Source organism: Citrus sinensis, chromosome 4 (genome assembly GCF_022201045.2).
Source record: "Citrus sinensis cultivar Valencia sweet orange chromosome 4, DVS_A1.0, whole genome shotgun sequence".
Lineage (NCBI taxonomy): Eukaryota > Viridiplantae > Streptophyta > Magnoliopsida > Sapindales > Rutaceae > Citrus > Citrus sinensis.
The window spans coordinates 26364515-26386603 of record NC_068559.1 but is presented as its reverse complement, the minus strand read 5'-3'; the positions used below and the strand labels follow the sequence as shown (position 1 = coordinate 26386603).

General features: G+C 37.3%; 4 protein-coding genes across 6 annotated transcripts; all 4 read right to left on the bottom strand.

The window, feature by feature from the left end:
• Positions 1–448: 448 nt before the first annotated feature.
• On the bottom strand, positions 449–1236 carry LOC107177678 (uncharacterized). The gene has a single exon (XM_025101185.2). It carries the CDS (start codon positions 1234–1236, stop codon positions 625–627), a length of 612 nt encoding a protein of 203 aa, XP_024956953.1. The 3' UTR covers positions 449–624.
• Positions 449–5262, bottom strand: LOC112498971 (beta-arabinofuranosyltransferase RAY1). 3 transcript variants are annotated; one of them, XM_025101182.2, is made up of 6 exons: positions 5055–5262; positions 4479–4789; positions 3877–4129; positions 3020–3790; positions 2319–2565; positions 449–1992 (listed from the first exon to the last, which is right to left on the bottom strand). In XM_025101182.2, the coding sequence occupies exons 1-6, from the start codon at positions 5157–5159 to the stop codon at positions 1538–1540; spliced, it is 2142 nt and encodes a 713-aa protein (XP_024956950.1). In that variant the 5' UTR covers positions 5160–5262; the 3' UTR covers positions 449–1537. The 3 variants fall into 3 exon arrangements, with proteins under 3 accessions (XP_024956950.1, XP_024956952.1, XP_052295244.1); XM_025101184.2 differs by lacking the exon at positions 3877–4129 and having other exon boundaries at positions 3020–3547; positions 3643–3790; XM_052439284.1 differs by lacking the exon at positions 5055–5262 and having other exon boundaries at positions 3877–4229; positions 4479–4615.
• A 1032-nt stretch (positions 5263–6294) lies between these two features.
• On the bottom strand, positions 6295–13679 carry LOC102608351 (uncharacterized). The gene is made up of 12 exons (XM_025101181.2): positions 13160–13679; positions 13029–13080; positions 11990–12382; positions 10749–11074; positions 10471–10668; positions 10165–10362; positions 9973–10047; positions 9819–9885; positions 8662–9718; positions 8529–8585; positions 6825–6899; positions 6295–6661 (listed from the first exon to the last, which is right to left on the bottom strand). Exons 1-12 carry the CDS (start codon positions 13547–13549, stop codon positions 6616–6618), a joined length of 2934 nt encoding a protein of 977 aa, XP_024956949.1. The 5' UTR covers positions 13550–13679; the 3' UTR covers positions 6295–6615.
• A 558-nt stretch (positions 13680–14237) lies between these two features.
• Positions 14238–22020, bottom strand: LOC102609116 (ABC transporter B family member 26, chloroplastic). The gene is made up of 18 exons (XM_006483866.4): positions 21290–22020; positions 20875–21002; positions 20491–20533; positions 20297–20341; positions 20055–20177; positions 19872–19975; positions 19381–19435; positions 19216–19286; positions 18954–19056; positions 17651–17861; positions 17299–17372; positions 16811–16867; positions 16654–16728; positions 15949–16023; positions 15545–15826; positions 15399–15463; positions 15268–15328; positions 14238–14628 (listed from the first exon to the last, which is right to left on the bottom strand). Exons 1-18 carry the CDS (start codon positions 21872–21874, stop codon positions 14548–14550), a joined length of 2238 nt encoding a protein of 745 aa, XP_006483929.1. The 5' UTR covers positions 21875–22020; the 3' UTR covers positions 14238–14547.
• Between the last annotated feature and the right edge of the window lie 69 nt (positions 22021–22089).

Here is a 22089-nt window from a genome sequence, read left to right as displayed (position 1 = left end):
TGTCGGCTCGTAGCAGGAGGTCATCTTGTCCTCGTGGCCAAGTAGAAATTTCCTGCTCGTTGATACTTGCTACTAGACTTCACCCGTCTACTCGCTTATAAGGAGGCTGACTCCTCGTCCAGGGTACGGCTGGTCTCGTCGTTATAAATCCCCCAAACACAAATGATTTTAGTAAGTGTGTACGAGTATTAGTATTTTATACTCGTACCCAAACTACCAAATAAACAGATAAAAAAAATTATACCCATACCCAATCTTTTTTATAAACAAAATTAAAATTGGACTTAACATCCAACCCTACTTTAATTACCCTCAAAATATTTTACCATCCATAAACATCACATCACCAACAGATGACAAAGTGACCAGGAGGATATCTAATGTTTTATTTACATGGTGTAATAACAAAAAACGGTCTCTACAAGAGTACTCACGAGTCCTTTAACTAAGAAATGCCGTTGCAAGAATAGAGCAAGAAAATTATTACATTTAATTTATTTTAATGATCATATTTGTCCATTAAATCTCTCGAGCAACCAACATTAAATCCCTATATTACCAATTCAACTGGTTTGCAGAATAATGTACCAGAATACATAGATGAGAGCCCTTAAAGAAACAAATTCATGGAGACAGTTCTAGCACAGAGGTTAAGCTGGGTTCCCACTCGTATCCATGGAACATCATTCTCTTAGGAAGGGGTGGTACGAAAGCCTTCTTCTTTCTAACTCCTCGTTTGTTTGGACGTTTTAACCAACTTTCCCCAGAGACATAGAAATCTTTTGCAGAACGAACAGACTCATCCATAAGGTCTCCTCGCACTTCCCAAGTGATCCTTGCATCTGACATATCTACTACAACTTCAGAAGGTCCTTGGACTTTAAATTTTTTCAGGTGTTTTTGCTTCAGTTTCTGTGCGGTTGTAGATGGAATCATGTAATATTTTTGACCAGGCAACAGCTTATCTTCCGGCCACAAAAAGGACTCAAGAGGATTTTTGAAAACTTCAGGCCGAGCAACGCACATCCCAGGATATTTTTCCATCAACTGTGAAACGGGAACTGCATTTTGGTACAACTCTTCCTGTCCCCCTGCATGAACTATCCGTACACATACATCCCTTGATTGTACGGTCATGTCCAATGTTATTGGCACTTCGCCAGATTCCTTCTTTCTTATGGAATCTTTATCCTTCTCCCTGACTAGCCCTAATGATTGAGCAAAACGCTTCAGCATCGCCAGCAATTAATAAGCTGTCTGATCCAGATGTTTCATCAGAGTCAATGGCAGAGTGGCAGGAAGTGGGAGCATCATGTTAGCTTTAGGTAATTTCAATAGTATTATGCATTGTCTAATTTGGATAACCTTTTGTTCCCTGGCCGGCTGTCCTTATTCTTATTTATTCCCAAATGAAGCAGTGGTGAAACCTAGGCCTAGTATACAAGCAAGTATAAGTGAAAGAATATATCCTCCCTTTCTTTTCTTTAACGATATGAACAAAGTTGGCCAGGATAAAGATAAGAAAAACCAGTATGTTTTAGAAAATTCTTGTCGGTTTGGTCAGTTTGGTCCTGTCCCACCTCTGCATGCACATTCTTGTTCCAGTGTCATACTCCCATAGGCCTGAAAGAACCTGACGTTCCAACTTTTTTAACCTCCCACTTATCCAGTTATTGTGTAGAACAAGACAACCCTTCTTTGCACAGTCTCTCCTTACATTCTTTTTCTGCCACAGGCCCAAGTATGCACCATTTGGGAAGAGGTTTCTGTCCAAGAAATGAACTGTCAAGTTTGTTTCAGGTTCTACACATCTATCATCTCCTTTACGATTGGACCCACCTGCCCCACATAAAGTGTCATAGAAGCTTGGCTGCTCAGATAGACCAGAGGTTGCTGCATGCTCTACCACTTTCTCCATAGCAGCAATAGTAGAACTATCTGAACGAGCAAAGTAGAAGCCAGAGTTCAAGCGCCTTGGTAAATTTATGGCTCCTGTAGATAGAAACAGCAGCACAAAGAATCTAAGTGTTTCATCTCTTTATTTTCCCATTCAAAAGGCGGCGATTTTACATATTTTCAACACTTTACACACACACACACACACATATATGGAGGAGCAATATGCATGTTATCTAGTAATAACATCATAGATAAATGGATAGAGCTTTTTACAACAAATATTAAAAGAAGAAATGAAAATAATCGAGAAGTAAATTGCATAAAAATTCAATCAGATATCCTAATAATCCAATCCTTCCACTGTACATATTCAAGCCATATTTTAAACAATGTCAACAATGGATAGATGGGTAAATCACCTGTTGCTTTGTATTCATCAGATTGTGCGGCAAGAACAAAAGGCCCATAAGTGTAAAGTGATGGCAATGGATTTTTAAACCAATACACATCAACATCACTCAAAAGAACATTGTATCCCAACTTCAGTATCTGCAACACCATTCTGGACTTCGCTTTGGTAACCCTCTGAAAGCATTTTGTTCCAAAATGGCAATCATTAAAGCTGATGTTACTTGGAGCTGATGGGTCATTGAAAACGGGTAGGCCCTGGGACAAAATAAAATCAGAAAAGCGCAGGCAAGAACCACCCCCCACAGGGATTTGCCGGAGAATATTCAAGAAACAAGCACAACTGAAACAATTTCCAGTTGGATTATATAAAGCAATTCCAAGCACTGAAAACCATGTGAGAATACATAAATCATCATTGTACCTAAACATACTTTACATTCTCCTGACAGTCAAATTTAAACAATGCGAACTATTGGCTCTCTAGAAAAGACAAAATGAATTAATTTTTTTAATTTTGCAAAAGTCAGATATACTTTTGTTGCTAAAACCTTGGTCCTATTTAGCATGCCCCCAGCTTCCTATTTTGGTTATGATTTTGTTTATGAATGTGGTTACACATAAGATGCATTTTGTCACATGAGAAAGAGCCAAAAAATGATAAAAGTCATTTCAAGGTGAAAAAAAAAGTGAAAATGTACGGAAAAGATACCTGCAAGATTGAAAACTGGTAGGTTTCATAGTCGAGAGCACAAACAACAAAATTAGTGACCCTGAGGCGACGTAATCTGCATACCCAACTCATTAGCATCTCCCTATAACTATATCCAGCAACTGCAAGCACAACTGTCTTATTCTTATCTGCAATAACTGAAAGGAGTGACTCCAAGGAAAATGGAAAATCAAGGGGTGGCAATGCCTTCAATTGATCTGCAAGAGAGCAATCTAATCTTCTGTGCAATAATTTAAGACCACCAACACAAGCCATAAGTTTCTTTAACCTCCAAGAATGGAATATTTGTCCCTTCCAGAAGCTCAGTCTCTCATATGTAACTGGATAAACAATGTTTTCTGTTGTATTGACAAAAAGATATTGCCTATCACACTTCACAAGATTTGCAAGACCAGAATAATTAACTTCAAGAAAGAAAGATGATCCATATAGAGACCCAAGGCGGGAATTGCCAACAGACTCCCAGCTTCTCCTTTCTGCACCTGAAAGTTGGGACTCTTTACCTGACTGATTAGATAAATTTTCAGGATCATTAAAAAATAAACTTGAGATAGTCCAACTGGCATCAAATACAAATCTTTGTTGACATGAAAGGGCCTCACTAATAACCCATTGGTTGTGAATCCCTTTTCCATACAAGAAAGGAGGAAGAACTCCATTATGTAAGGGTAGCTCCACGCTGTTCCACGCCAAAAGCATTCTGTCTTCACAAAGACTCCACTGTGGACTCTGATCAAGTATCTCCTGGAACTGATGAAATGAAACAACATCAATTGAGTATTTGAGTTCCTACCAATAGGCCATCAACTTTCAATCCGAATTCAATTCCTCCATACCTCCTGAGTTGTAACCATTTTCCCATCTTTTTTCAGCCAATATTTCCCATCATCACTCAAGTTAAATGGGAAGTAGGAAACATTTCGTGATGAAGCAACAAGAAGCCAGTCATTTTCAGATTCATAAGCATAATTCAGAGTGCAAATGAAGTCGGGCAAGAGAATGGTTTCTGGATCAATCAAAACAGATATATCTGATTTAAATGATTGTGTTCTTGCTACCATAGAATGGAAGAATGGAGTACCGAGAAACCTAAAAACACCCAAACACAGAGCAGAAGGCTAATGCTTCATCAATTGATTTTCAATTGTGAACAAAACAAGAGCTAATTGAACAACACAGATTTGAATGACTGCATAAATAAGAATCAAGAGTTTACAATCTTGATAAATGATAGTCCAGATTGTATTCAATATAGAAGTATTAAAGCTATGAAAAGTTAATATTTGCTGACAGGGCAACATTTGCTAACAGGGATAATATTCAATTGGATTTAAAGGATATTACGAAATGGTGACCATTTAATAATTACAATGGAATATTAAGCAAGTGGAAATCCAAAAGCAGTCAATTGGGAAGAAAAAAAAAATGGACTGCTTACGTGAAATCGATATTGGGCTCAACAAAAAGTCTGGAACCAAAGTTGGCGGCAAAAGCAGCTACAGAAGGGTGTTGGCTGAAGAGAATAACAGTGATATCAGGTGACAAGCCAAGCCATGACCGAATAGCAAGACTCTGCCTGAATCCAGCAGAACCAGTAAACGGGGCAGGTGCTGCAAAGATTGCAATTTTTGGATGGTACTTGATCTCATCTTTGTTGAAGGTGGATAATTTGTGAGTAGCATAAATGGAGAGGCCAATTAAAATGAACCCAGACAGCCACATTGACCACAAACCCAGTTGCAACACCACCTGCAACGCAAATCAAAACAACAAAACGCATTGAATTACCACATTTATAAGGATTCGAAGCAAGAGAGAGAATAAAAGAGGGGACAAAAAAGGACGATGAGAAAGGACCTTCATTTTCAATTTCATTGTTGTAATGCAAATAAGAACGAGATGAAGTTCGATTCAAAAATGAAGTTGGATACTTTCAATAAAACGAGAGAGAGAGAGAGAGAGAGAGAGAAGTCAGAAGTGGAACTTTAACCGAATTAAAAAATGCAGCTCTGACCTGTGGCGTGAAGTGGAGGAGCTGCCAACGCATAAAGGCCACCACTATCATTCGCACCTCCTCCGAGACGGCCAAATCCACGGGACATGTGACGTTTCGCGTCATAAACACGTCAGCTTTCGTTCCACTTCCACCACCGCGCCACCAGTTCACTTTGCGTTTGCGCCGTGAGGTCAATTGACTTTTATTTTTATTTCATTTTATGACACCAGTGGGCTGAGCGCTGTCGATATTTTTATTTCTTAGGCCCATTTGTGCGTATAATTAACGAACGATTATACGAAGACAAAAGATACCGGCACTTCTATAATATATATATATATATATATATATATATATATTTGTATAGATTAAGGTAACTGTTATTTTATTGATTGAATATAAATATATAATAATAAAATTAATCATGTAGTAAAAAATTATTTCATCCAATTAAATATATAATACTACATTAATTTATATAAGAATTTATAACCATTTGATTAACTAAATAACTGAACTGAACAATTACCTTTCAACTTTTTCTTGTTCTAGGTTTCAACTGCTTTCAATTTAAATTGATCATTCTCATTTCGTGACACGTGCATACTAATAATAGGTCAAAATTTTGATTTTAAATCCGTTCAGCTTGGAAAAATCAGCATTTTATTGTTCATACTTCATACTAATAATAGGACTTGACTAGCTTATAGAATCTGTAAGCTACAGACTGCAGCATCAGCCGTTGGATGTGGTTGGATGTGGAGTGAGAAACCAAACAATAGATAATCGGATGGTGGGATGACGGGAGATGTTTGTTACAGTATCTGTACCATAGACAGGTCCACTAATAATAATCAACTCTGTTTCGGCTGCCCAGTTTTCCATTTGACTCAACGGAGGGTTTATATGGTTATTAAACCGTACACAAGTTACATGCAAATAGCATGCAGGATATTTCAATCCAAATATTGACTGTTTGAGGGCAATCTTTCAATCGAAACAACAGAAGTATATTCTTTACAACCTAAATTGTTTGATATTTTGACATCTTAATATTTAGCAGCCATCCACCTGCATTTGATAATTTGTAATTCCATCTTTCAGCAACAGTGACTGATGGAAAACCACAGCAACTCAATTTCAAACATACACTAAATTGGAAAACAATGAACGAATTAAGAATCTCTGATAGTCTACTAAGCACAACTTGCCAACCCGCACAAGAACTGCCGATAGGAACCATACCACATGAGAACTGTTGCAAGCCTAAAGTCACAAAACTGAGATACAGGTGATTATTCTGAGAACAAAATCAGACAAGGATACAAGCATCATCAAAAGACGCACAAGATACTACCATCCTTAATTCTAAACTGAACAGAAACTACAGAGCTTCACTAAGCATGCATTCATTTCTTGTCAAGACTCAAGAGAGATCACAGAAACCTACTAGCAAGCCATTGCTACACAACAGTATCACAAGTGAAATCTCCAGTTTCCAGGTACATCAAACCTTCAAATACATTCAAACAGAAGTCCTCTCCTTCAAACCTTGAATCAACCACAGAAATCCCTTTAATCATCTCTGCCTTCGCACAGGTGATCTAGATCTCGACCGCCTGCCCCTGCCAAAAATTGCAAAGTTAATGAACTAAGCAACATGCAAGTCTGTAATGAAATTTTAGGATTCCAACAGTTTCACCTGAGCTGCATATTGTTATAATGATGGTTGTGTATGTCTTATGAACATTAACACAGTCTTAATCTTAAGAATACATGGTATCATACCTGCTCGTTTCAAGAGAAGAATAGGGAGAATGCCTGCGCTGAGAATGCTTGCTATGTGGTGACCGCGTAACATGTCTAGAAATGAAAACATTGATCACACTGATATGGTAAGTTAAAATATATATAATTCATGAGATGTTTAGCCTCTTACATAGTCAAACTCAATATTCAGGCTGCCACAATTTTTTTCCCTTTATCTTTTTAGTTTGTTTTCATTACTAGCAATAATGCTAGAAATCCCAATATTTGGATCCCAATTTATATCCCAGCGACAAGTGAAATTATAACTATTAAAATTACTACTATACTATCCAATAGATGAATGCCACATCAGTTGACATACAAATTGGGATCCAAATGTTGAGATCCCTAGTATTATTCTTTCACTAATGACATAGGAAGGATCTATATCATCAAAAGAAACCAAGTATCACAAAAGGAGATCCTGCAGATCCAGAAGGCTATTGTGGCTTGTGCATCAACCTATAACGTATTGAACTTTACTAGTGCTGACCTTCTGCATTTAAATTCTTCCCAACTGAGAAAAGATGTATAAATTCTCAGGGAAAAGACAAAACGAAGATAATGAGTTATATGCCTCTCCATCACATATCAGGAAATGCTCTAACAGTTTATCCATTGCTTACAATAAGTGCCTACATTATAACATTTATCAACTTAAGGACACTTCCAGGGAAAAGAATGTGTGAACTACGACAGGATAAGAAAATATAAAACTTGAGCAGAATGTCAACTGTAAAGTGGTTCCAAAAACCTACCAGGATAGACAGTAGTGCGAATTTCTCATTTAGTGAAATTTATGTGATTACAAATCAAAGCAAATATAACCACTGTATTGCACATCATCAAGAGCAGAAAATACAGAAACCATGTCACAGAAAGAGATTTGACCACCAAATTTTTAGAGATGGGAAAATTAGAAAATTAACAACTGCAGAACATATAATCTTCGAGACAAGGCAGAGCCAGTCTTCATGGTGGATGGCATTAATCTTACAAATTATGTATACAAACCCAAAAAATAAAAGACCAAGGAATTTTACCAAAAATGTAACAGAAAGTGCATTTAAAGGACATTTAAAGGCTGCTTTACTGCAATTGACCTAGATACAGCTATAAAAACGGTTAATCCAGTAAATCCTCTTCTCAGTGTCTAAGGTCAGTCCCATCTTAAGAATCAAATTGAGAGCGAAAAGTAAAATTAGTGTCAACAATCAAACTATATGCATTTAAAATTGACACCAGAAGAGAATATGCATGTGAGAGTGAGAAACAGAAACCACCAAAAAATATATTAACAAAAAAAAGTCATCAGCTATCCTAGTCTTATATTAAATAACTAACAAGTTTCATAAGTGGCATTAAGAACTCATGAAATTGGAGTTAAACCATCATCTTCATCAGTCAGCAATTATCTCATACAAAACAACCTTTTTTTTTTTGACATAAGAACAAATAAATGGAACTAAATTAATGGCCTATCTTAATTTTCTTTGGTGTTCCTGGAAATATGTCCTCATAGAAAACAACCTTTCTTTTTTTCCCTATAAAATGTTATATAAAACCACAATAGCCAGTTCAATTCCCATGGTATGTCTAAACACTCCAAATTTAACCTTTGAAAATACTTCAAATTAGGAAACAGGAACATGAACAAAAGTTATGAACTGATGCGTGGGTTACCTTCTACTAGACCTCACAGGTGATGGTGATGAGTAGCGTTTTCTTGAATGCCGCTTCCTGCAGTGCATAACAGAATATGAGATCTTCACAACATGGTGGGAAGAGAAGGGATGAAAACATAGAAGATAGAAACCTTTTAGAATCATCTGATGATTGATCACTTGAATCATTGAAATGACTAACTGAGTTTTCCTTGCTGTTTCTACCCTTACTGCTAATTGAAGAAGAACGCCTTTTCTTATGCCTGTCTGGGTCACTAGTAAGTTTATGTCTTGATGTATCTTCCTCCTTTGACCGTTCTCTTTTTTTATCAATACCTTCTTTGATACTGCCTCTTTGGTGTCTCTCTGCATCTTTTCTGTCCTCCTTGACATCATCAGCGTATCTCTTCCTTGACTTGAATTCCTTAGGCTTTTCCTCGGACTTTGCACCTCCACCTCTTGTTTTATCTCTTGAGCCATTTTGGTCATCAGCCTTTTCCTTTCTTGAATGTCTTTCATCCAGTCTCCGATGATCTTCATCACCCTTGTTGTCAACCCCACTACCAACCTCTGTTTCCTTACCACTGTCTTTCCCCAAAGAACTCTTTTTACTTTCATGTTGATCATTTTTAACTGATTTCATTCTGGTTTCCATATTAAGTAAACTATCATTTGTTGATATTTTCACACCGACATTTGTGCCAGGCAGTTCACTTTTCGTTTTCATTCCAGTCTTTTCTCCCAAAGTTTCATCCAACCCAGAACCATTAACACTGCTTTCATTATCCGCATCTCCAGTGACCGTATTGGAAGAGTATGCATGAGTATCATCTCTATTCTCACCTAACGCACTGATAGCGCCAATGATATTAGTTTTGCTCAAATCCCTCCCTGAATGTGTCTCAGCTTTATTTTGCTTTTCGGGTTTCACATGTAATCCATTCTCAGCAGCATCATGTATGTTCTCAGAATGTTTATTGATGCTGAAACTTTGAATTTCATCATCCCCATCATCACCATCATCTGAGGCATAATTTGCAAGACCCAATACATCTCCAGGTGAGCTGGAACTAGTTTTTTCACTGGCACCTTCAGTTTCCGATTCCTTTGCTTTAACTGGAACAAGAACCTTTGCAGAAGCCTTAGGAGTTGGGACTAATGGGGGAGGCGGTGATACTTTACAATTTGAAGTCATGTTTTTGTTGTTAACTGCAGTAGTCAAGTCATACTATAAGAGATCATACTATAAGAGAAAACTCTTAAAAAGGAAAAAAAGCTAGTACATACTCAGAGATCACAATGTGCTCACCTTCAATTTCCAGATCATCTTCACTAAGAACCTTAGTTGCAATTTCATCAAACAGCTCATCAGTAACCTGTCAATGGGCGGGGTGAAAAAAATGAAAACTATGGAATTAAAGTCATTAAAATTAGAAGAACATCAGCCATCAGGCAGTCGTAACCTTCAAAAGAACTTCAGTCAGTATGCGTTTTATTTCCTGATTAATTGCTGCAGTTCTAGCTGCCTCCACATAATCCTACATAGAAGCAAAAGTTCAGGTTTAATCCAAAGGCATAATAAGTGCATCCAAATAACTATATCATAATAAGAAAAACTAAATTATAATCAGGTTAAGTAGAAAAAGAAATAAAACCTCATCATCATCTTCTTCTTCGGTTGACCTAGAAGAATCAATGCTTTTGCTATCTGCCTGTTCACCTTTCCCAGATGATTTATGAACAACTTCATCCTCAATGGATTCGGGTTCCTCTTTAGTATTTTCTATTGAAGACTTTGTGATGGCGGCTTTATTCTTAATTATTTCTTCTTTAAGCCAATTGGGCACTGGAGCCTAGAAAAAGTTCCAAAAGATACAAGTGCAAATGGGTAGCTACTCTGTGAGGAATCTCTCAATAATGATTACAGAAGCATTCAAAGTCAACAAGTGTAAATAAAGTACCTTTTTGGGACGTTCGGAAACGCCAGAAACCCCATACACATCACCTGGAAAGGCTGTTGTAGGATGAAGTGTTGCTGCTGCACCAATGCCAAAAGCACTAGCAGATGAAATTGTTGGCTGGAAGCCCGAACCAGGAAACCTTACAAATTGATGTGCAGCAGGTCCAGGAACAGAAGCCATGGCTATGGAATGGTCATGCTGAGAAATAAAGAATACATTAGCATATTAAAAGCAAGCAACTGAAAGCAAAGTTACAATCATAAAACCAGAACCAAGACCTGTGAGCCTGCTGGAGGAATTGGTGGATAAGCAACACCAGGTGTGACAGGGGGCGTCCAAGAATTAACAGAAGGCACTGCTGCAACAGGGTCAATGCCTCTTACAGTTCCTGCAGACTCATGATGAGCAGCATAACTGGATTGCATGTGAAGATCCTGATCATGATTAAACCTAGGTGCAAAATCTAAAGGCTGGTCGCTGAGAACAGTTGGAGGATCAGCAGCCTGATTCCCATATGTAAATGGCTGTCCTTCCTGAGCAGAAGGAATGGGCATAGGCAAGGATCCATACACATGCTCCTTTTGATATGCGGTCTCTTCTGTACCTGCCATCGGTATAAAGAGTCAAAACTGCAGGTCGAAGACATAAAATAAACCAAAGCTTAAGCACATAGGAATCCAAATTGACACTATTTGTTTGCTTTTCAGATGTTATGCAGACAAAATTTGATCTCTGAAGTTTCTGGGAATCAAACAAAAGCAACAAGCGTCTACCCTTTACTTACAGCAGCAATGGATAATCTAAAAGTAGTTAATTAAACAGGCAAAATATATCAGCAACCAATTGATATTGCCATGCCTCCCACACACGGTAATGAGACTATTATATACCCTCAATAAGACATCAATCAGGTATCACAGTTTCCTTTGTGCATGGACTATCACAGAAATAGCTGGCATCAATCAGGCATCAGGCATCACAGAATGGTGAGCAATTTCCATAATTCGAGAGTTTTTAAACAATGGGTCAAATTCTAATTCCGCATATCTATGCACTGGATAGAGATGGGGCATTCATGTGTCACAAAACCCATAAAATGTCATTCAAGGCCAACCGGCACAGCACACAGAGCAAGTAACATATAATTATCACACAGGGACTCTCAAAAAATAAAAAATAAGGAAAAAAATAGTCACAATTTCATTTCACGAATGTGATGGTGCTTTTCAACTACTTTCCAATAACCAAATCAACTTACTAAAAGAGAAAATGACCTTGCCCAAACCAAATGGACTGAATTGAGAAAGCAAATTAAGAAGACTCAATATATGCTAAAGTTTGATGTCTGAAATGCTGAAGATCCTGAACTTTATCCGAAATATAGCTCCAGCAAAGGTCGCATTGAGGACAAGCATCAACAGAAATAAAAAATGGGGTAGTTAAAAAAGGATGAGGTCCATAGAAGCAGTTCTTGAGCACAAGCTTCACATGCAAGTTCAATATGCTAGTGAATTTTTACCTGTAACAGAAGAATAACTAGAAGGTACCTCCTGCTGATGAACAGATGGACTGGAACATGAACTTTCTTGATGAGGAAATCCAACATTTGCTTCTCCAGCTGAAGCTCCATCTCTACCAGAGTAAGGTATACGCACATCAGGACCATACGAAGATGGCCCAGAACTCATGGCCGCATTCTCCTGTTGATAAGCCATTGGTGGCTGGTGTGGCTGTGCAGATGGAACTGAAAATTGCTGATAGCTAGACACAGGAATGGACTGTTGTTGAGTATCTGCATAACGAAAATCAGCAGGCTGTGGATATTGAGACTGAATATGCTGATTTTCCATTGCAGCCCTTGCATTGGCCCATTCCTTAGCCCTGGCAGCCCAATCTGGCGCATTGTTCTGGGCTGCCATAAGAAGAATCATAAAGGTCATTACAAAGATCATTTGAAACAAAAATCGGTGACAAAAATAGCAACCCAAAAAAAAAAAAAAACTATATTTCAATGTTTTAATTTTATTTTATATTTGGAGGTAGACAGAAGAGAGTGTGTGAAAAGAGCAACAAGAAGTAGAATGGCAAACACGGCTACATTTTAACACCAGCATGGGTGTGACGGTAGCATGTATATTGGGGCCAAGAGCATTAATCATTTTGATAAACCTTCCTGGGTTACTATAGTAACAGTTGAGGTTCACTGAAGTCCAAAGCAACCCAAGTAACAGTGAGACTGATTTAGCAGGAAAAGATACTACACCATCCCAAGATTATTTCATCTGAAGTAACATGTCCAATCACTATTCTCCATTTTACTCCATGTATTACGTAAAGAATAATTATTCGGAAAGTTTCAGAAAGTGCATTGCAGAGTTGGGACAATGCAGAGACAGAGATAGAATCTTTCATCCCAGTAATAAACAGGTGTTCGCAGACCAATAACTAGGAAGATATACAAATGAACTGGAATAACTTTAAAGAAATGAAAAAGGAAAGTAGCAACAAACTAGTTGACATGAAATTCCTGCTATTAAAACGTAAATGGAACTACCTACCACTGTAATCCCAGCCCTGGTGGTGATGACTCCAGTTCGAGTTGCCCCAATCCTGCAAACATTGATTTTATTATTAAATAAAAAAAGACTTGGCATTGAATAAGCACCAAAAAGGAAAGAAAGGTAATTACCTGATTGGGCTGAGGGTAAGATTGGGACACTTGGGGAGGAGGAGGAGGAGGAGGCACGTGGGGTCGAGGAGGGAGAGGGTAGTGGTGCGCAGGATAAGGAGGGGGAGGAGGAGGAGGAGGATGATAAGCGGGAGAAGGGGCGGGTGGAGCCCACTGGGAAGGAGGAGGGGGTGGCGATGGAGAGTGAGATGGAGGAGGAGGAGGCTGGTACTGAAATTGATTGGAGTACCATTGATGACCTTGCGGAGGGGCTGGCAGTCTTGGTTGCTGCTGCTGGTGAAGGTAAGGGTTGTGGTGATGATAATGATCTCCCATCGGTGGTGCCTGTTGCCCCGATGCCGGTGCTGGTGGTGGTCTCATGTACCGGTGGGACTGCTGGTATCCCTCCATGTTGTTTTAGGTCTCTCGTAGTCGCGTCCTGGAGGAACGACGCTCGTTACACAAATTAAAAGGGGAATTTGATTTTTCCCTTTTCTTCGTAGGGGTACACAGTTTTCAAGAGGATTTAATTTTAAGATCTTCTTCCTTCTTTCTTTTTTTTTTCCCTTTTTTTTCTTAGTCTTTTCTTATTTTTTAAATTTAGCTAAAAAATTTATTTTAATTATAAATAAATAAAATAAAAAAGATTAATTTAATTATTAATATAAAATTTAATATTAATCACCCATTTGGTAAAGAAAAATAAAGAGAAGAATTAAGAAGAAGATTTTTGTACGCAAACGATGGCACAACAGATTGTAACTCTTTAGCAAGTAGTGTCTTCTGTTATATTTAATTGCTTTGTGTGGATGTTATAATACATCACACAATTTATGAATTTCGTGTAACAAATAATTTATAATTTCAGCATGTAAGTGACGTTTTGTAAAATTCTTATTGCGGAGAAATTATCGAATGGTTTACAACTTCATCACGTACATGTCGAACATTTTACGTGTATGATATGTCGAAACATATCATAGAATAATGCTCAGTAATGTCAAACTTTTTATGACAAAGTCTATCCAGCATCTCACTCTTTTCCTCCTCTTTTTTTTTTGTTTTTTGTTTTTTTGTTTTTTTCAATATAGCATTCTCCTTTAAAGTAAACAACTATCATTTGCAATAATAATGATCACGTATACACGTGTCGGTATTGTACTTTCCCAATATTTTACACCTATATTACAGCAAATGAATACGTGAAGAATATGCAGCATTTCCTGTTAGAAGCTTCTAGACATCTTGGCTTCCTCGCATTCTCATGATGATCAAAATGGTGGTGCAATTTTCTCGTGTCTAAATATCCTTTGGTCAGGTCAGCGGTAAATATGTTGCTGGAACCACTCAGCTGCTCGTAAATAAGCTGAAAGAAGAATAAAGAAGACAACCCAAAATTTGTGCCATCTTCATGCTACTGCATCTGCTTGCCTTCTAGTCAGTCGTGCATAGAGGCCTTCATTTCGGAGAAGCTCCTTGTGACTTCCCATCTGCATGATGGGAAAAAATGATGTACATAACTTACAACACAAACTGCAGAGTAGGATAAACAAAAATTGCAACAGTTGATCCAAACTGGTTCAGGTGCTTCTAATAGTTTCATAGCTAGTCCGGGGAGGCTCACATAAGGGTGGCAAGGGAAGAGCTACACTCAAGACTTCATTTTTTCCTGTTAGTGTAATGTAAGAAAACATCTAATCATCTCGAAAAGCAATGATATGTATTCTCCACCAGATAATAAGCTAGGTAAAGAGAATATGACACTAACAATTATTAACCAAGAATCAAGAAGAAATCAAGAGGATTTTGTGGCTAGCGTTGCTTTGCTCCTAAAGAAAACCCATAGAAAGCACTCACAGTCATGCATATTATATATATATATATATAGTTGTTTTCTGGTCAGGGATTTTAGAGTTCGGGAAAGCTTTAAAACCACACGGCTTTAAAGGCTTACAGTTTTAAGCCTTTAAAACCATGCAGTTTTAAAGGTTTCCCGCACTTTAAAATTCCTGACTGGAACATTTCTCTCTCTCTCTCTCTCTATATATATATATAATGATGGAACTATCAAAATGAATGGTGAGCGTATATAATGTTAGAAGTTGCAAATAAATAGCCATAGTACAAACCTCAACAATTTGACCGCCATCCATTACCACTATCCTATCAGCAGCTTGTATAGTGGAAAGCCTGTACAAAGTGAACGATCAAACTTCGGACTCCAATTTAACAATCAAATGACAGGGCAGTGGATATTAACCTGTGTGCAATCACCAATACAGTTCTTCTCGTCATCGTGTCACTTCTGACAGCACGGAGAACACCCTAGATGTAGTAGCAAATAAGTACATATAGAGACAGGAAATGAAGTGACTTGACCAGGAGACCATTACTCAATGTAGCTACCTTGATATTGTGTTCACTCTCAGCATCTAGAGCACTAGTGGCTTCATCAAGGATCAAAATAGTAGGGTCCCTAAGAATGGCACGGGCAATAGCAATTCGCTGCTTCTGGCCCCCACTAAGCAAATCATCATCCACAAGTGTTTCATAACCACTGGGCAGCGACATGATGAAATCATGGGCATATGCTTGCTTGGCAGCCCATTCAATGTCCTGCTGCTTTATATCCTGGGTACATCCATATGAAATATTTGAACTGATATCCATGCGGAAAAGTTTTGGTTCCTGTCCAAGGAAAAAGGTTTTAAGTAGGAGAGATCCAAGAAAAATTGTTTTAAGGAGAAGGAAATCATCATTGACTCTTTAATTGGGAAGCCATCAATCACAATCTGAAATTAAAGAAGAACCTGTCCCACAAATCCAATTCTTCCCCTCAACCACTTGATGTCCACCTCTTTAATTGGGAAGCCATCAATCAAAATCTGAAATTAAAAGGGGCATTACGAAAATTCAAAATTTAGGAATCCACACACTAATAATTAGTACATTAACACGGGAGTATAGAGTTAATAGCTTGGCTATTGATTATGATCTCTGCATCAGGGAAGCTGAGAAAAATAATGGGAAAAATATTTCTTATTCATAGAAGTTGCGGTCTTTACACTATATACTACTCATACTAGGCTATATAAGAAAGTTTTAGGAAATTAAGAAGATAAACCATACTAGGAAAGAATAAATATGTGCACAGACTTAGGGCGATTAACACTGAATATTTAATGTTATAACAACTTTTAGTGGACAAATTAAATATCAAGCATGTTTTGAAATCACAAAACACGAGCCTTTCTGAAAGCCAAGATATATTTTGTACATCATAGGCAAAGCAATCCAACAGAGATACATATAAAGAAAAACTTCAATTACAACTCTTATGAAGAGAACAGATGTTCACCTACTATTTCCTGATTGTAATTATCTTTCAGCAACTCGACTTAAAATGAAACTCTCAGAACAGATTAATAACATCCACAAGTTTCATTATATCTTCTGTTTTCATGTATAAATTGCAATACCTTGGATTGAGATAAATAGCAGTAAAGAAATTCTACCTGACCATTTGTTGGCTCATAAAGACGGAGCAAGAGATTCACCAAGGTACTCTTTCCACTACCACTGAGACCAGCCTAAAAAAAATAGTTAATGTTAAAAATAAGTTCCTATGGTCTTTGTGGCCGAGAAATAAAGTAAAGTGATCAAAGTACTTACAATGGCAACAACTTCACCAGGATTCACTGAAATGTTCACATGTTGCAGTACAGGTACCTGTTCAAAGTATATGACAAATAGTTATTGCCATAGTATCATCTAACATTAAATTGGTCAAATTAAAATCAGCAACCAGGTCGCACTAAGTCAGGAGAAGCCATAATGACAAATCAAGTAATCTCAGTTTTAAACACGAGAAGTATGATGTTTCCCAGGTTCTTTTTTTAAAGAAAGAAATAGTATAATTGCAAGTGATTTACCATCCACTGGGAACTAATGAACTCTATTATCTGAAGACCACTATTTATTAGCTACTATCAACTGTGATCCCCTATTATTATGATATAAGAGTATACTCCCACACTTTGTATGGAGAATCAGTGCCCTAAGGAATAAGGAAAAGCAGCTGCACATGGGGGAATATCAGACAAACGAGGATCAAAATAAAAAACCAGAGGGGGTGTTTATGACATCAGAAGGAGATATACCATTTCCCTTGAAGAGTAACGGAAAGATACATCAACAAAATCTATCCGTCCCATCAATCTTTGCAGTTTCTTTCCTGCAATCAATAACATTCAAATCCAAAATGCTGAAAATACAATAATGAACATGGAGTGAAATTAAATGAATACAGGTATTTATTATACTGAAAAGAATATATTATATAAAGCAATCAAGTTCAACTCATTATGTGATGCTTCATTGTTACATGGTAAACAACCTACTGATACTAATCTCTCTGAGATCGACACATTAGAGCTCAAAGCAGCAATCACCTTGAACACAGGGATTCACTAACTATCTTGGACATTCGATTGAAGTTCACAAAATGCTAACCTTTTGACATAAACTGGTCACTAGGCATGAGATCCATTAATTGGAAGACTTTTTCACTTGCCCCAACAGACTGCATCAGAGATGATAAGTTATCTCCCACCCACCATGTTGAATATATCAGCCATTCACTGTATAATATAAACTTTGTAAGTTGCTCCGCCGTTATATTACCCCTCATAATAAACATCCCTCCAATCAATACGGCAATAACCTACAAAACAAATTGTAACAACAAAAGCATAAGTCAAAGTCAATTTTACATTAACCATAAGGTAAGAAGAAAAACAAGACTGGCGCTTCAAAATACAAGTACTTATTATATTTGTGTCATAAACTTAAAGCATCAGGTTTTGACAAGAGATGCACTAACTTGAATTTGAAATGAACAAAATTGATTATTCACACTTTTTGGCTAACAAGGCTAACAGAAATGCATTTAATAATGCCTCTTTTAAGACCCCAACTAATCATAAGAACTGAAAGTAAATGACATATTCAATCGAAAGTGAGGTGCAGTGTTTAGAATCCAAGGGCCTGTTAACTTAGTCAAGTATATGTGTGTGTGTGTGTACTGTCATGCATTCTCTCCAAGGTCGAGCCAAAGAATACCAGCATAATAAATTTTAATATAGGGCCACATAGAACTTCCTCACAATATGTCAAACAGCAAAGAAAGGAATATAATATGACTGGTCAAATAACAGAGAGCCAAAGTTAGCATGAGTTTCCTCAAACTGCAAAGAGGAACAAGAAACAGGGTAGGTCAAGTTGAAGGCCAAAAGCATGCACAAGTCACAACATGGGGATTCAACAGGCTTCCTAGAGCCAAGCCCAGAAGATAACTTCAAGGTGCTAAACCTGAGAACCAGTGAAGTTAAGCCAGAAAGAAAATTTGAAGTGAATCCTTCTTTGGCATATCTCGCGCTAGTTTATACCTAATAACACTATTTTAAGACTAGCATACAAATGCAGTAACACTTAAACCAGTTAAATTAAACAATCGTAGACACTTCCATGTCAAAAGAAGTTAAATAAATCAATAGATGGACAACTTCATGAATCACTGTGCATATAGTAAAAAGATAACACAAGAATAAGAATATCATTACCACAATGGTTGAAAAGAAAGAAATTTATGTTAGGATTATATAGGAGAGACAAATGGCACAAGCATATTGTACAAAATGCCATTTATCATTGAGTATCTTACATAAGTTTTTCATGTAAAAGTTAATAATTATTCAGACATGAACCGTCTTTAAACAGAGAACATGAGATTTTGAAGCCAATTAAAGAGAAAAACCTGAGTTGAGTGATAAAGCATGTTGAAGCACAAGTTCCAGAATCCATATGCAGCACTTTGTCGCAAATTTATATCAGCCAATTTCCCAAGCCAGTGCTTGTACCTATCAACCATAGATGGAAACATCTTTAGTTCAGAACCACTTATAACACACATGCACCTGCAGAGATATGTTTTCTTTAGTTTCACAATTTGCATCAGCCAAAGGAAAAGTGCAGACAGAAATAATATACAAAAGACAAGGTTCAGTAGAATGCATCACCTTTTAACTTCCTGCTTTTCTGTTCCATAAACACGAACAGTTCTCATCAATGAGAATGTCTCCTGTGCGACCTACAAAAATGAATATAAGTCAGATTATTTATTACAAAAAAAAATTCAAGAACCTCATCTCTTGAAAAATTACAGATCATGTGTCTTGATATACTTCATTAGCAGAAGCAGTGATCTCTTGGACCAACTTTGCTGCCTTCTTCTGGTACCTACACAGAAGGACACCATTGAAGCAGTCATCCACGTGCTCCAAGAGTAAATACATAAGTGGAAACCAGAAGCATGCTACAATGCGCCTAAAACCTTTTTACATTAAAAGGAAATGTGTACAGTGCACACCTCAGCAAATGCAAGATAGCTTTTTCCATGGCTGTTGTAGAGCATTGTTTTTTTTTTTCTAAGACATTATTTTCCATATACTTCAAGGCATTGCCTAGTATTGAAAAGTCAATTATATTCACATATCGTTAAACAAGTCTCTGGACTTAATTAGTGCACATACTTATATCTAAGATTTTCCTTTCTATCCTAGCCACACATCCATTGACTGTCCTCATTTCAATCAGGCATTTTACAGGCACGTACTTTCAGCAAGACAGGCTCAAGCTTCAAAAGAGGAAAATATGAGTGTGTACATAATCTTACAGGCCATATATCAGCATTAATCCTGCTAAAGCTGAGCATATCATCAATGTACATAATCCAAGTGGCCATGACAAAACTATTAAGTAAATCAATGCTCCAGTCCCCTGGAAAAAAACAATGACACAAATTATTCTTATATTACGGCATTCTCAGAACTATCGATCATTTGTTCAGAAAAAAGACCTGAAGAACATTGCGCAATATCAAATTAAGATCATTTCCAATGACTCGTGACACTTGCTGGCAGTCTGAACCAAGCCTGCTTGTCAAATCACCAACTGTCTCTGAGTCGAAAAAGGATATATCCTACAACAGATTTACCAATAAGGTAAATCAATTTTATGCTATGATAATCCAAACAGGTATATCTTGCTTAGAGATACAAATGGAAACATATTAATCAAAATTTGAATTTCAATTAGAACCTGAAGAAGAAGAGCAGAATATAATGTTTCCCTCATTCGCTTTACCTGAGAAATATTACAGGAACCCAGTCAGTGCTGAAGTCATATTCTACTGACCAGGCCGAACCTAAATAAAATACCAAAAGAGAAAATATGTGTTTGTGTTTGTGTGTGTGTGTGTGAGTGTGAAATGAAAATATTTCATAATGACTTACAAGAATCATATTTGCAATACCAAAACAGCAACCTCGTAAACCGCTGAATTTCAAATAAACAGAATAGAGAGTCAGCTGTTCTGTCACGCTTTTCATTGAGATGAATCAAATTTCATGTATGTTATTAAAAAATGATCATATAAAGCCCGTGCATGTTGCCATTGTGCATATCGCACTGAGATAACTTGCGAATGACATATGAGAGAGAGAGAGAGAGAGAGAGATTTAAAATATGCAGAAACAACAAAAGAATTTCATATAAAACTACTCAGTAAATATGGATCTATCTAAGTAAATTCATGATCCTAGCTGATGCAGAAAGAGGGTCATGCCATAGTTTGCAAAGTAAAGGAGATAGGAGATCTAACCATACAAGATTTTAACCTGCATATTCCAGAAGTAACACACAGCAGAATCAACAGCCTAACATTGCGGTGGAACACTGCAATTTCACTACTCTGGGCTGTGAAAATTGATGCTGTCAGAAAATGGGGTATGAATATCTCTGAAAGCTGTATCAAGAAATCAAAGCAGTTAGTAAATGCAATAGAACTTTAATGCATTGCCACCATCTTATCTAAAGTTCCACAAAACCAGTAGCCAGAGAATAAGTTCTAAAGTGAAGCAACCGTAAGTAATATTCACTCTCCAAACATCTAGTTTCGAACGGAAATTGTTTCGACTTTTGACAATGCTATATCCATTTTCAAACTTCTATGCTTATCATCTCGTATTCTACATTTGCATAGAACTTATTTGATATTGAAAATTAAGAAACAAAAGAAGAAACTATACGCACCGCTGCGATAATTAAGGCAGAAAAAGCAGCAAAAATAATCCAACGGTCCTTAGAAACCAAGTCCCACATTTTGCCAAGCGCCCGCCACAAAGTCACCGGTTTTGCCATAATTTTAACCTCGACATCATCATCGAAGCTCCACCAGCTTCCTCCAGGGAGTATCGATTGAATAAAGCGAATCCATCTCCGAATCTTCTCATTGAAGTCAACATTGACTTCTCCATCAAAGTGCTCAAGACTGTCGTTCTGTACTGAGAATCCGTTAATTGAGGATGATTTTAGAGGATGAAAGTGACAGCATCGTTTAGAGCTGGGAGAGAATTTAGTAAGTAGAAGCCGGAGTCTGTTATTTTTTGAGAATCGGAGATTACTGCGGCAAACGCGAGGTGTTGGTTTGTGGTGAAATGAAGTTAACACGCAAGGTCGTACGTTGCCGAGTGATACAGCCATTGGAAACAGATAGTTAACGGCTATGTGTTTGGCTGCAGAGAAAATAAAGAAAAATTTTCTTGTAAAGAGAGGGGCCCGTAGAAGCTCAATGTGTGGCGTGTGGAGGCGCGTGAGCATGCGTCTTAAGAGTAGCATTTCCGCTCATTTTATTGGCGACTGTGAAGGGAACATAGCTCCTTGTGTTTATTTTAATTTTTGAAAAGCAACATTCTCGGTTTTTCTTCTTTTCTTTTCTTTTTCATAAAAACTTTTTAAACCAAACGGTATCGTTTCGGCTGATAGATTTCGCAGGAATCGTGACGTGTTTGACATTATCAAAGCTACCGCTTCCGTGAGACCACTGAAGTGAT

Coding starts and splice junctions, on each gene's coding strand:
- LOC102609116 (XM_006483866.4), bottom strand. CDS start 21,874: ATGCTACTCTTAAGACGCATGCTCACGCGCCTCCACACGCCACACATT. Junction 21,003..21,289: donor CTGCCTTAATTATCGCAGCG/GTGCGTATAGTT, acceptor TTCTTGATACAG/CTTTCAGAGATATTCATACC. Junction 19,057..19,215: donor GAAAAGCAGGAAGTTAAAAG/GTGATGCATTCT, acceptor TATGGTTGATAG/GTACAAGCACTGGCTTGGGA.
- LOC112498971 (XM_025101182.2), bottom strand. CDS start 5,159: ATGACGCGAAACGTCACATGTCCCGTGGATTTGGCCGTCTCGGAGGAG. Junction 2,566..3,019: donor ACCAGTTTTCAATCTTGCAG/GTATCTTTTCCG, acceptor ATTTTGTCCCAG/GGCCTACCCGTTTTCAATGA. Junction 1,993..2,318: donor TGATGAATACAAAGCAACAG/GTGATTTACCCA, acceptor TTCTATCTACAG/GAGCCATAAATTTACCAAGG.
- LOC107177678 (XM_025101185.2), bottom strand. CDS start 1,236: ATGCTGAAGCGTTTTGCTCAATCATTAGGGCTAGTCAGGGAGAAGGAT.
- LOC102608351 (XM_025101181.2), bottom strand. CDS start 13,549: ATGGAGGGATACCAGCAGTCCCACCGGTACATGAGACCACCACCAGCA. Junction 9,719..9,818: donor AGATGATCTGGAAATTGAAG/GTGAGCACATTG, acceptor TGACTACTGCAG/TTAACAACAAAAACATGACT. Junction 6,900..8,528: donor CCTGTGAGGTCTAGTAGAAG/GTAACCCACGCA, acceptor TTTCATTTCTAG/ACATGTTACGCGGTCACCAC.